This window comes from Cetorhinus maximus, chromosome 20, assembly GCF_964194155.1.
Source record: "Cetorhinus maximus chromosome 20, sCetMax3.hap1.1, whole genome shotgun sequence".
Classification (NCBI taxonomy): Eukaryota; Metazoa; Chordata; class Chondrichthyes; order Lamniformes; family Cetorhinidae; genus Cetorhinus; species Cetorhinus maximus.
Genome location: NC_135898.1, coordinates 19,563,666 through 19,577,144, shown reverse-complemented (window position 1 = coordinate 19,577,144; position 13,479 = coordinate 19,563,666). Strand labels below are relative to the sequence as shown.

Below are 13,479 nucleotides of genomic sequence, written 5' to 3'. Positions count from 1 at the left end.
TCCACTGCAAAATGCATGTGTTTGGAGGCCAGGTTAAGCTGTTGCTCAGTCTGCAATGTAATCGGGCAACGAGCAGTGTCTTCACAAGAGGAGTAAGTTTACAGAAACAGTATGCTGAAGGGAATAATTCTTCATTTTATTGTTTGATCTTAAAACAGATCCAAAAAGAGACCCTGCCTGTCCCTTAAAATTGTATGGTACCTGATGTCCTCTCGCAGTTTTATCTCTCAACACTGTATGAATCTTGATATCAGTGCTCTGCATATCTGTAGGAGTTTCAGTTCAGTGTGCTCTGTAGTCTATTGTTGTGCCACTGCACTATTCAGTCAGCACTAATGCCCTATACACACCACAATATTCTCAAGCACAATAAGCACTGCAGTAATGGTACTGCACCATATCCGATCCAGCAGCGACTGTATTGTAAATGTTGCATAATAAAAACAGAAATACTCAGCAGGTCTGGCAGCATCTGCGGAGAGAGAAACAGTTAATGTTTCGACTTGAATGCGACTCTTCTCCGGAAGAAAGTTCGAAATGCGATGGGTTTTTTTTTGCCGTAGAAAGGGAGGAGGGGGAAGGAAGAACAAAAGGGAAAGTTTGAGATAGGGGAGAGGGAAGGAGAGGTTAAATAACAAAGATGTGATGGGACAAAAGGCAAAGAGAGTGGTAAAGAAACAAAGCATTTGTCCAGTGCCAGCGTGAACGGCGGAATAATGAACAGCCCTGTCTGAAAACAAAAACGTGAAAAACAAGCTTCAGACTAGCACATGGTGAAAAATGAGAATCAAAATGAGGGAGAGAGTTCATGGTCTGAAGTTGTGGAACTCAATGTTAAGTCCGGAAGGTTGTAAAGTGCCTAATCGGAAGATGAGGTCTGTTCCTCCAGCTTGTGTTGGGCTTCACTCCAGGCCAAGGACAGACATTTGAGTATGAGTGCAAGCAATGCATGGACATTTAACAATTCTCAAAATAAAAGTGGAAATTTTAATCACATGTGACTTCTTTCAGGCTCAGGTGAGGTCATGTTTGACTCAAAATGTTAACTGTGTTTCTCTCTCCACAGATGCTGCCAGGCCTGCTGAGTATTTCCAGCACTTTCTATTTTTATTCCAGATTTTCAGCATCTGCAGTCTTTTGCTTTGATTGTGCAATTTGCAGGTGTGTCCTCGCACTGTGCACCATCCCTCAATGGGCATATTGCAGTCATAAGGCTGTCCATCACAGTGCTGCACAAAACGCATGCTACAAATGTTATATTTGCTGAAGTCACGTTATTGCATTCCATGCACTGAGCAGATTTTTCCCCACTCGGTGCTGCACTTATAGGGCGGAATTTTACCGCCCCTCCCACCATCGGTCCTGCCGAAGCCTATGGACTTTTGAACGGCCGGCCCCATCTTGCAGCCCTGCCCCCACCGCCCTATAGTTTCTTCCACCGCACTGGTCTTTCTCACCTTTGTCACGGCCTCCAGAGTGATGCCATTGTGCAGCAGCTCTGACACCACCTTGACGTGCCCTTCCTTAGAAGCCAGGTGGAGGCCATTGAGCCCATTCTGTGAATTATCAAGCACAAGGACAAGTTTAGAATTTGAGGAAACGGCAAATGGTGGAACAATTGGAAGCACAGAAAGGAAAGGTAAAAATACAAGGCCAATCTCAATGAAGACACCGGAAGGAAATGGTGGAAGGAACGCGGTGAGGCAAGAGTCAAAGATTGCCACTGGCGAATCCCATCTTTTCAGGAAAGTCGCTCTGCTGGACAATACCTGTCAACAGAACAACATGCAGGCTAACCGGGCAAAGGTAGCAAAAGCACAGACTCTTATTGTTTCAATGTGACACCATTTTGAATGAACTCATTAACCCCAGAGTCTTTACATTAAATGCTTTAAGTTAATGCTAGCTATCATTATGTTGTCGGAGAGCATGCCTGAGTGAGTTCTTTGCAGGGTCAGTACTTGCTGGATTCCTTGCCTGTAAACAGGGAAGCACTAGGAAACAAGGAAGTCCAAAAGTAGCATTGGTTTATGAGGAAGAAATGTGTGGCAAACCAAATTTCTGTCCACAAATGATATGATGACATAACTTGTCTTGAATAGCCTCACCGTTTTCAGCTGATGTATTTTGAGTCCCTTAAACTGTAACAGTCACCCTTTAAATGTGACAACTTGCCATCAAAACTCAGTTGGTTAACTGGACCCAACTTACCTTTATTGATAGAGTGTACACTGTGACACCAGCTATCTTCACAATGTGCTGGGCCTTAATACTTGAATATCTTTTCTCCATGCCCCTCTTTTGGTTAAAAGTATTCTCGTGTACAAGAGTCTGGTTTAACACCGCTTTCATCACCTATCAAGCCCATCTTTCTTGATATATCAAGCACTCAACTCATCATGTCTTCCAGTTCTTTCAGTCTCCAGAAATTCATCACATTCTCTCCAAACTATTCCATCTTAATTTGCATTTGAGCTATTTTGATGCCAGGATGGTTTTGAGGGATTAAGAGATGAGTCACATGTTGCAGATTACCCAGATTCGGTTTCTGTTCTGCAGCCAGTGTGCTTGGTATGGCTGGCCCAGCTCAGCTTCTGGTCATTGGGGAACTGTAGGATGTTCACGGTGGGAGATTTGGCCAGGGTGACGCCATTGAATGTTGGGAAGGTGGCTGCACCAGCCCCTTCTTTGAAAATCATCACCTGGAACTTATTTGGCTGTAAATTTGCCAGCCTGAGTCTGGATGTTATCCAGCTCTTACTGTAGGCTGGCATGTGGGGCTGCTTCATTATCAGAGGAGTTGTGAATGGAGATGAAAACTGTGGGATCATCAGGAGGAAGCTCCTTCACGTATTATGATGGAGGGAGGGTCAATGATGAAGCGACTGAATGTGGTTGAACCAAAAATGTTTTTCTGAGAAAGGCCTACAGAGTTGTTCTAGGGCTAATGAGACAGACCTCCAACAACCACAACAATCTTTACTTACATCAGGTATGGCTACTGCCACTGGAGGATTTCCCTCTTGATGCTCACTGATTTCAGTTTTATCAGGGCACCTTGGCACCATAGTTGGTCGAATGCCACCTTGATGTCAAGGACAGCTGGTCACATCTGCGCTCTGGCATTTTTCTTTGAATCGAAGTCTGGATCTCAACTGCAATGAGTTCTGGAGCTAATCACTCTGATGGAACTTGAGCTGTGCATTGGTAAGCATGTTATGGATGAGCAAGTGACCTATGGCCTGCCTGCTGACTCCCTCCATCACTTTACTGATGATTGGGAGGAGGCTGAGAGGGTGCTCTGTTCTTTGTGTTTGCTCTTTCAATTTTCCAATCGTCCTTACATTTGACGTTGTGGATGTTATAATTTTGTTTGCTCCCATTTTTGGAGCAGCACAACAATCAGAACGTGACACGGGATGGCAAGGTGGCACTTGGCAGCTGACCTCTGCTCGCCTGACTTCACTAAGCTCCCAAAAAAACGCTAATCCTCACAAGTGACTGTCTCCCAATATATAGTCCAAACAGACCTCACAAAAGGGAGAAGGTGAATAGGAGATGTAAAAGAGAGGGAGAGAGGGGGGAGCGGGAAGGGAAGGTGAGAGAGAGAGGGCAAGAGAGAAGGGGGTGATGGAGAAGAGAAAGAGACAGGGAAACATCATTGAAACAGCTTTCAAATTGAAATATGTTCTAAGCAGTTACAATAATGATTATGCTTTAAGCTTGCCACTTTTGGATCTTTAACCTGCTCCTCCAATCTCAAACAATAATTTTTAACGGGCACCCCCACTGCCTAGCCAGCTCAGCCCTTCCCCATTAGAACAGTGCTCCAAGTTCCCATTACAGTGGCCTGTTCTGGAAATGAAGCTTTCTTCACCTTCATCCCGATGTTCAGCACTCAATCTGCACTCCTCTGTACACTGGGCCAGGCAAAAGGAAAATCAGGCGGCATTCTCAACTCCTTAAAATGCACGTGTGGCTATAGGGGCTGAATTAGACTCAGCGTCCAGATCCAACATCAACACTCCCACATCAATACACAGTTACAGAGGGAGACCGAGAAAATTGATGAGGCCGTACAAATGATCTTGGTCACACTCCTCGTCTTGTGACACTGTGACTGAGGCAAAGAAAGGGCCTCATCAGATCCTCAGGACAGCTCAGATGGAACACCTCTTTCATGTTGGGAATGCAGGCAAGAAGACTCCACTTACAGCGGAGGAGATGAACAAAGCCGTTCATCTGTTTTCCAGGGCTCCAGATGAGGAACGAGTTTTGATCAGGATGCTGGGTGAGCTCGCTGTTTTTTAAAATTTTGCTTTGAATGGTGACGTGGGATGTTTTTTTCATCTGTCAGGACCTGAGCAGCAAGATGCTGGTCTGAAAGATGCCACTTTTAACAGCACTGTATTTCAGTGTCAGCCTGCGTTGTGTGTTCAAGTCCCGGAGTTCTGCTTTCTTATTTATTCATGGCTAGGCCAGCATTTATTGCCCAATCGTAATTGCCCTTGTTCAGAGGGTAGTTAAGAGTCAACCACATTGCTGTGGGTCTGGAGTCACATGTAGGCCAGACCAGGTAAGGACAGCAGATTTCCTTCCCTAAAGGGCATTAGTGAACCAGATGGGTTTTTACAACAATCGGCAATGGTTGTGTGGTAATCATCAGACTTTTAATTTCAGACTTTTACTAAAGTCAAATTTCACCATCTGCCTTAGTGGGATTTGAACCCAGGTCCCCAGAGCATTACCCTGGGTCTCTGGAGCACTAGTCCAGTGACAATACCACTATACCATCACCTCCTTACAACTTTCTGTCTCAGAGGTGACAGTGCCTGTGAGAGAGAGGGAGGGCAGATGTTCTCAGGTCTCCATTGTGCCATTGGCAATAAGAGGTGTACAAGAGAAGCAGATGCTATCTCTCCTCTTGCTTGACTTACTTTCCCATGGAAAAGCTCTAGCCATCTCCACAAAGCAACAGCACTGAGTTATGGAGATTGCTGTACGTGACTCTCGGAACCCCCTCCCACAACAGGACACTGCACAATGCAGCTTTACCCCTCTAGATTCTCTTTAAACCCCAATGTCTCATCGTATTGTTTCAAGTCTTAAGTTCACATGACTTAGAGGAGGTCAATCATCATTCGCACAGGAGACACTAAAAAAGTGACAGAAAATTTCAAAATCGTGGCAAAAACACTTTGTAACAGTGTCACAGACTCTGGGAAAGTTACCTGACCCCAAATCCCCCTTTGTTGACCTCTTCCAAAGGCTCATTTTTATGATCATGAGGTTCATCATCCGAATTGAAAGGCTGCTCGGAACAGAGGGGTTGAACTTACCCTACACACTCCCACCAGCAGAGGGTACAATAGGATATGTCCTCGCTGTATAAAGTCCTGATTTGAGCTGACTGCCAGCATGACAAAGCAGCGATTGAAGTGAACCCCCGTAACTTTACAATATGTCAGAGACAGCCAGGCGCTTTATAATGCCAGTTGTCCCTGGAGACTGAATTACTGACCTGTCATTCAGCATCAGACAGTGCTTTTTTTAAAAACAATCAAACTGCCCTCGAGACTTTTAAAAAAACAGCGGCACAATTAAATTCTCGCAGGCAAACTTCATCTCCCCCATTTGTTCACACATAATGCAACAAGATAACGAGCTTAATTAATATTCAATGAATGACAAACTCCTAAGGACATTGAAAGAAAATCTCAGTGACCCCCGAAACACAACTTCCATCTTTAGCCCACGATGCCCCCTCGTGATCCTCTTGGGGGTTTCCCAGTCTGGACTGGGGGTTTCCCAGGATGAGCGGTGTCTTTGTGGCAGCAGCTGGTAAAGGGGCGAGTCATGAAGTGTGACGAAGGTTCAGGGAATCGCACTGGGCAATAAGGATGGACGTGAACGTACAGCTCGAGCGGCGAGTTGGTCATGAACACTGGGCAACTGCTGCAGATGATCTAAAGGATATTTTCCAAAGAGGCTGCAGCTTTCTTGTCCTGGCCAACATTTAATCAACAGCAGCAAACGCAGATTAACCGGCCATTGAATTCACTTGATGTTTGTGTGGAACCTTGGCCTGTGCAAACTGGCAGCCGCCTTACATAACAAGTGATGGCGCTTCAGAAGTGTTTTAGTGGCTGTGAAGTGCAATGAAAGGATGTGCCAAGTGTTACTTTGAATGAAGGTCTCTCTTGTTGTTGTGCTGTCTCACTCTTCTCCAATATAACATGGCCTGTCTATTCCTTCCTTTCCCCCCACAAACCTTTTACAGGTGAAGTTTTTGCTTTTACGTTTGATGGTTGAACTCAACAACTTGGTAAATTTTCTTTCAGTTTCTCTTAACTGTACGTTCCTGAATGCCATGGACATCAATCAGCAACACACGGGTTAGCTTTTCCCTGTAGGGGAAGCCTGGAGATATGAAGTCATGATTTAGGTCCTTGTATGATGCAAACACATCGTACAAAACGGAAGTCCTTCAGTTGGATGTTCCTCACCATCCCCCTTTCACCACTCAGTAACATGCAGCATGGCAGCTGATGGCTTGGCATCATTTTCCTACAGTTTAAACAACACAATCATTGCCTTGAAGCTTCTGTCTGGTGGCATCCTTGGTTTAAAGTGTCATCTTCACAACAATGTGCATCTACATCTATTTGTAATGTGCAGAAATGCCCCAAGGTGCTTCAGATAGGTGTCAGATAAATCTGAGAGCTGAGTCAAAAGAGCAGGTGTTTGGAGGGTCGATTGGCTCAGGGGTTAGGTTTTAAGGAGGGTCACAAAGGAGGTCGAGAGGTTGAAGGGAGGGAATTCCAGAGTGCTGACATCGCACAGCGCAGCATTCCTTCAGCACTGCCTGGATGACATGCTCTGGAGTGGGACTGACTTGCAGGTGGGAGTGTTACCCGCTTAGCCACAGCTGACAGCCAAGCTCGGGCGCAGGTCCTGGGGCAATCCCTGAAAACGCCGGGTCAGCTGTCTGGGAGAACGTACAGACTGGCAGAAACAGCTGTCACAACAGCAATAAACTGCCCTGCCCCAGTTGTTTGGCAGTGGGATCACGTCACTGAACCAGCAACTACTCAATTGGAACTTGGCTGGATGTGTCACCAGGTTATAGTTCTTGTAGCTCCCTTGCAGAGGAGTGTGAAGGATCCACAGGCTGATGGACAGCCTGCAGCCCTCAGGAGTGTTCCTCCATGGCCCATAACCTTATTTATACCAGCCAATAGGGTGATTAGTGTGATGTAACACAAGTATCTTAAGGGCTCCCACAGCTCATACAATAGTGGGGAGATTAGGGGGTGATGGGTGGTGCGGAGGTGGGGGAGGAAGGGGGGTGGGGAGTGTAGGGGAGACAGGCACCACTCCCAACAGATGTGAGTATCCCGCTGGATGTCAAACCAGAATTCCGAGCTGGAAGTCCGGCTTCCACACACTGGGACTGTCTGGAGCAAGGGTTGAACCTCCAGCTTCTGAACAAAAGGTAGGAAGGCTACCGCTAAATCCAAGGCCCACTCAGCCTCGCAAGTTACTGTACCACGACCATGCAAAGGCTTCCTAGCTTGAGAGATTACCGTATAAAAACCCAATAGCTGCAGAGGTCGCATTCCAACAAGGGCGCAAAGGGGAAAAATAAATGAAAGACTTAATGCAGAAAATCTGCAGAAACTCGACGTGCATCACTGAGTGAGCGGACCTGGGAATCCCCAAATTGCCCTGAGTATTGCGGTGATATGAAGTACTGGTATAGTCAGGGCGGAGGCCGCCAATTTGCCGAACAATAATCGCGCCATCAGGCTTCAGATCCAGAAAGGGAAAGAGGGCTCGTCATGTAACATGAAGCATCACCTCATCTTATCTTACAGGAAGGCTTAAACAGCACAACATCCCTTCCTGGCCTTGAACTGAGGGGGTCCATCAGAACCATACAGTTTCTTCCAAATGAATCTCCTTCGTGTTTCTCATTGTCTAGCTGCAGGCGCAATGTCTGAAACTGGTGGTTTTAACAGGCATCTTGCCTGGGAGGGTGGTGGAGGCGGATTTCCTCACATCCTCTAAAAAGTACCTGGATGAGCACTTGGCATGTCATAACATTCAAGGCTATGGGCCAAGTGCTGGTAAATGGGGTTAGGTAGGTAGGTCAGGTGTTTCTCACGTGTCGGTGTAGACTCGATGGGCCGAAGGGCCTCTTCTGCACTGTGATTCTGTGATCTTTCTCTAGTGTCTGAATCACATTGCACAAAGTGAGACAGTGACTGAGCTTTTCTGACACACTCTGACAATCACCACAGGCAGCTCATGGTCAGTTGGTCGTTCAAGCCTTTTTTTTAAACTCGTTCAAGGGATGTAGGCTTGGCTGGCTGGGACAGCATTTATTGCCCATCACTAATTGTCCCTTGAGAAGGTGGTGGTGAACTGCCTTCTTGAACCGCTGCAGTCCATGTGGTGTAGGTGCACCCACAGTGCTGTTAGAGAGGGAGTTCCAGGATTTTGACCCAGCAACAGTGAAGGAACGATGACATATTCTCAAGTCAGGATGGTGAGTGGCTTGGAGAGAAACTTGCAAGTGGTGGTGTTCCCATGTATCTGCTGCCCTGGTCCTTCTAGGTGGTAGAGGTCATGGGTTTGGAAGGTGCTGTCGAAGGAGCCTTGGTGAATTCCTGCAGTGCATCTTGCAGATGGTACACACATTGCTGCCACTGGGCATCGGTGGTGAAGGGAGTGAATGTTTGTGGATGTGGTGCTAATCAAGTGGCTGCTTTGTCCTGGATGGTGTCAAGCTTTCGTGAGTGTTATTGGAGCTGCACTCATCCAGGCAAGTGGAGAGTATTCCATCACACTCCTGACTTGTGCCTTGTAGATGGTGGACAGGCTTTCGGGAGTCAGGAGGTGAGTTACTCCCCGCACGATTCCCAGCCTCTGACCCGCTCTTGTAGCCACAGTATTTATATGGCTAGTCCAGTTCAGTTTCTGGTCAATGGTGACCCCCAGGATGTTGATAGTGGGGGATTCAGTGATGGTAGTGCCATTTAATGTCAAGGGGCGATAGTTAGATTTTCTCTTGTTGGAGATGGTCATTGCCTGGCACTTGTGTGGCACGAATGTTACTTGCCACTTGTCAACCCAAGCCTAGATATTGTCCAGGTCTTGCTGCATTTGGACATGGACTGCTTCAGTATCTGAGGAGTCTCGAATGGTGCTGAACATTGTGCAATCATCAGCGAACATCCCCACTTCTGACCTTATGATGGAAGGAAGGTCATTGGTGAAGCAGCTGAAGATGGTTGGGCCGAGGACACTACCCTGAGGAACTCCTGCAGTGATGTCCTGGGGCTGAGATGGCCTTCAACAACCACAACCATCTTCCTTTGTGCTAGGTATGACTCCAACGGTGGAGAGTTTTCCCCCCGATTCCCATTGACTCCAGTTTTGCTAGGGCTCCTTGATGCCACACTCGGTCAAACGCTGCTTCGATGTCAAGGGCAGTCACTCTCACCTCACCTCGGGAGTTCTGCTCTTTTCTCCATGTTTGAACCAAGGCTGCAATGAGGCCAGGAGCTGAGTGGCCCTGGTGGAAACCAAACTGAGCGTCAGGGAGCAGTTTATTGCTAAGCAAGTGCTGCTTGATAGCACTGTTGACGACCCCTTCCATCATGTTACTGATGATCGAGAGTAGACTGATGGGGTGGTAATTAGCCGGGTTGGATTTGTCCTGCTTTTTGTGTACAGGACATAGCTGGGCAATTTTCCTCATAGCTGGGTAGATGCCAGTGTTGTAGCTGTACTGGAACAGCTTGGCTAGGGACGCAGCAAGTTCTGGAGCACAAGTCTTCAGTACTATTGCCGGAATATTGTCAGGTTCCATAGCCTTTGCAGTATCCTACCCTACACCTGATGATGACTGGAGCATCCTGACTAAGCACTGCCTACCCATCCTGCCTAGTCACATAATCACCTGGGAGAGGCAAAAGTGGTGATGTAGTGGTAATGTTAATGAACTAGTAATCCAGGGGCCCAGGCTAATGCTGTAGTACATGAGTTCAAATCCCACCATGGCAGCTGCTGGAACCTGAATTCAGTTAATAATTCTGGAATGTAAATCTAGTCTCAGTACTGGCGACCAGGACAGCTACCACCGATTGTTGTAAAAACCCATTTGGTTTACTCATGTCAGAAATCTGCCATCCTTACTCGGTCTGGCCTACATGTGATTCCAGACCCACCAGCAAAGTGGTTGACTCTTAACTGCCCTCTGAGCAAGCCACTCAGTTCACGGACAATTAGGGATGGGCAACAAATGCTGGCCTTGCCAGCGACACCCACGACCCATAAAAGAGTTAAAAAAACATGGAAAAAACCTCACGCACATGCGGAATAAAACACTCTGGAAAATCTTTCCCTGACTCCCTCAGGAGATTGAAGCAGTCTCGGACAAGGACAGTATGAGGAAGCTACCTGAACTGTGTTTGGGTGCAAGACGCATGCACTGAGGCTTTCGCACATTAACTTCAAATTGGGATTTGACAGTTTTCTGATGCACATCCAGGTCATAAGAAACCTGCTATTCACAGTTTTGTTCATGATAACAAAATAGGTGCAAGGATTGGAGGAATCAAGAGAACCAAATATGAACAATAAAACACACATCATCAGGTAGTACCAACCTTCTATACAACATACAAAACGTGCAGTCAGGTAGAAAGAAGCCTTCTCAATGGTTTATTCTTTGCTTAGCCAGTTGTAACGGTGTACAAGCATATCAGGCTGCATTAGAAATATGTAGCAGTTGGAAAATGTTAAAGAGAAAACAACTGTAAGCTTCTATAATAAATGCAAGTTTGGAATAAGGAAAGGGTACGCAGTCCATCAAGCTGATGGCTCCCAATAGGCTATGCACTATTTGAGAAAAAAAACCTGCATCTACATCGGACATTTTATGACCACAGGGCCTCACAAAGCATGTTACAATCAATGAATTACATTTGTAATGTAGTCATTGTTGTAATGTTGGACACACAACAGCCAATTTGCACACAGCAAGCTCCCAGGCACACAGCAATGTGATGATGGCCAGATTATCTGTTAAACTTGAGGGTGAAGTGCTGGTCTGCATGCAACAAAATGCCCCTCCTCTTCCGACAAGTAATACCACGGGATCTTTTACACCCACCCGAGAGGGCAGATCTCAGTTTAATGTCTCATCCAAAAGACGGCGCCTCAGGCAGTGCTGCATCTTCTTTGGTACTGCACTCGGAATATCAGCTTTGATGTTGTGCTCAGGTCTCTGGTATTCACAACCTTCTGACAGCTGAGGCAGAGAGTGTTACAACTGTGCACTCCGGTATTATCGAAAGTCACCTAAAGAGATGAACAATTTAAGGTAAACCTGGTGCCTTTTTGGATCGCAGCTGCCAGAATTAGACATTGCAGATGTGAAAGCAGGTAAATATTCTGGAGATTTACTCGATTCCCTCTGATGATCAGGGATTGGTGCTGCTGAAACTTCAAGTGAGCAGCCAGCGAGATGCACAGATTGTACAGAAGGAGTGGGCTCAATGGTTCAGATGGCCCACTCTTGGCCTCCGGTTCCTTGCATCTTTCCTGCAGCACCAAACTCCAGCATCTTCTGTGTCACACCATTCCAGCATTTTGCTCTCGTATGAACTTCGAGCTGAGATTCAGTGAAGGGGAAACACCGACAGTAAAACGTGCAAATTCAGTTCACTGTGGCATCAAAATCCCAATGGAGATTTGGAAGCTGATTTGACCCGCTTATTGAGTGATTATATTGCATGATTAAAGGGGCACTGTCCCCATGAGAAAGCTCTGGGTCAACTTGCTTTCCAGCTGGTGGAGAAAGAAAAATATGCCAAGGACTGGTGAGTGTCTTTTTTGACGAGATGATGTTACCTGCAAAAGACTTGATTTCTCTGCATTGGGGAAGCAACAGAGGAACTCCTTCTGCTTTTCCATGATGATGCTCCTTTTAAAGAGTGATCTGCTCTTGTCCGTTCTGCAAACACTTTTGACTTGTGTGTGGTACAAGAGGTGGAGGTCCTGGGTGGAGTCAGATGGCACATTAAGGTCTTGACATGCAAGAATACATGACCTCTGGGATAGGTCTAACCACATACATCCCACTTTAATCAATACAGGACATATGAGGTTGGACCTTTCCCATAAGTCTGATATTCCATCGTATTTAGACCAAAATTTACCATCTAACCTGATGGTGATTCTAGAAGAATTGATCATATTTCCTGACGCAAGATGCAAGTTCCAATTAGATGCCAAGAGAAATTCATGCCATTTGAGGCTTTCCTGGCTACCTTACAGGACTAAGTTTCAAAGTATTCCAGTGTTGAATGAGGAATTTCTGCTTTCTCCGCTGGTGCCAGGCATCTAACTGCTGCCTGATAAACCTCTCTCAATAAGCAAACAGTTGAACGGGACAGCTCCATCTGACGGCCAGCAGTGGCAACATTTTCCCGCTTTCGCACCGAAAGGGCCGAAGTGCAGCTCCCGATAGTTAAAGCAGCGAACAGCTTCAGCTCAGGTCAAGGAATCAGGCAGTATTCCTGCACTGACTCGCTATTCAATTAGCTCTGCTGGATAATGCAGTGTTGCGAGGAGAGAGAGAGAGAGACATTAATGATCTCGTGTCATGTGCAGATTAATCTTCCATCACAAGCTTCGTACCAGAGGCAGGCTGATTTTCCACGGAACGCACACAGGGAAGTAAGGCGACCCATAACAGGAGACTTGAACTGCGATGTGAGGCTTAACCAGTGGCATTATCGGCAATCATGTCCGCCTATTGAAGCAAAGTGACAACATGCGTTGCGACAATACAATGGCCTTGTTTCAAGTTGACACTGAGCTTTGTCTGATGTTAATATATATCAGGAGTGCATTTTCCAGGATGGACAGGAAATTATGAGAAGTTCACGTTTGAATTCTAAATACATCGCCCCAGGAGGGAAAACCCTTGTACTGAGAGCACGAATTTCTAAAATGGCTCCACTGTCAGTTCCTTGGCCATTTATTACCACAGGTATTTTTGGGTGGAGCTGGGAATTATTTCTGATTGAACGTTTTCTGGGATTTATAAGAGACCAGCTGTTGTCTGAGCTGGTAACTCTGGGGCACACACTTGTCCAGAACTCTCCACCCCCGTCCCATCCCACACACCGGTCTCTGTCGGCCTGCTCCCAATGGTCCTAGCAGGCTCTCAGTCTTCAAATCCCTCCATGTCTTCACTGCACCAACCTCTGCGAATTTCTCCAGTCCTCGTGGCCACCCTTCCCTCCTCAGACACTGGCTGACCACTCACTCACAGTTCCCTTATAGCCTACCTCCTAATGACAGGGCCCTTCAACCGCCTTACCCACTCCACAGCTGAACTCCCTCAACCCTTCACTTCTGCTAAACCCATCTCCTGAAAAACGACCCCGTAAACAGAGCTTT

General features: G+C 46.5%; 1 protein-coding gene across 1 annotated transcript in view; it reads right to left on the bottom strand.

Moving 5' to 3' along the window:
* Positions 1-13,479, bottom strand: part of LOC144694910 (ankyrin-1-like) — a 198,923-nt gene that overhangs the window by 117,227 nt on the left and 68,217 nt on the right. The window contains exon 3 of the mRNA XM_078565662.1: positions 1,458-1,556. Coding sequence (XP_078421788.1) covers positions 1,458-1,556 — 99 coding nt within the window. The remainder of the gene's footprint in view (positions 1-1,457; positions 1,557-13,479) is intronic.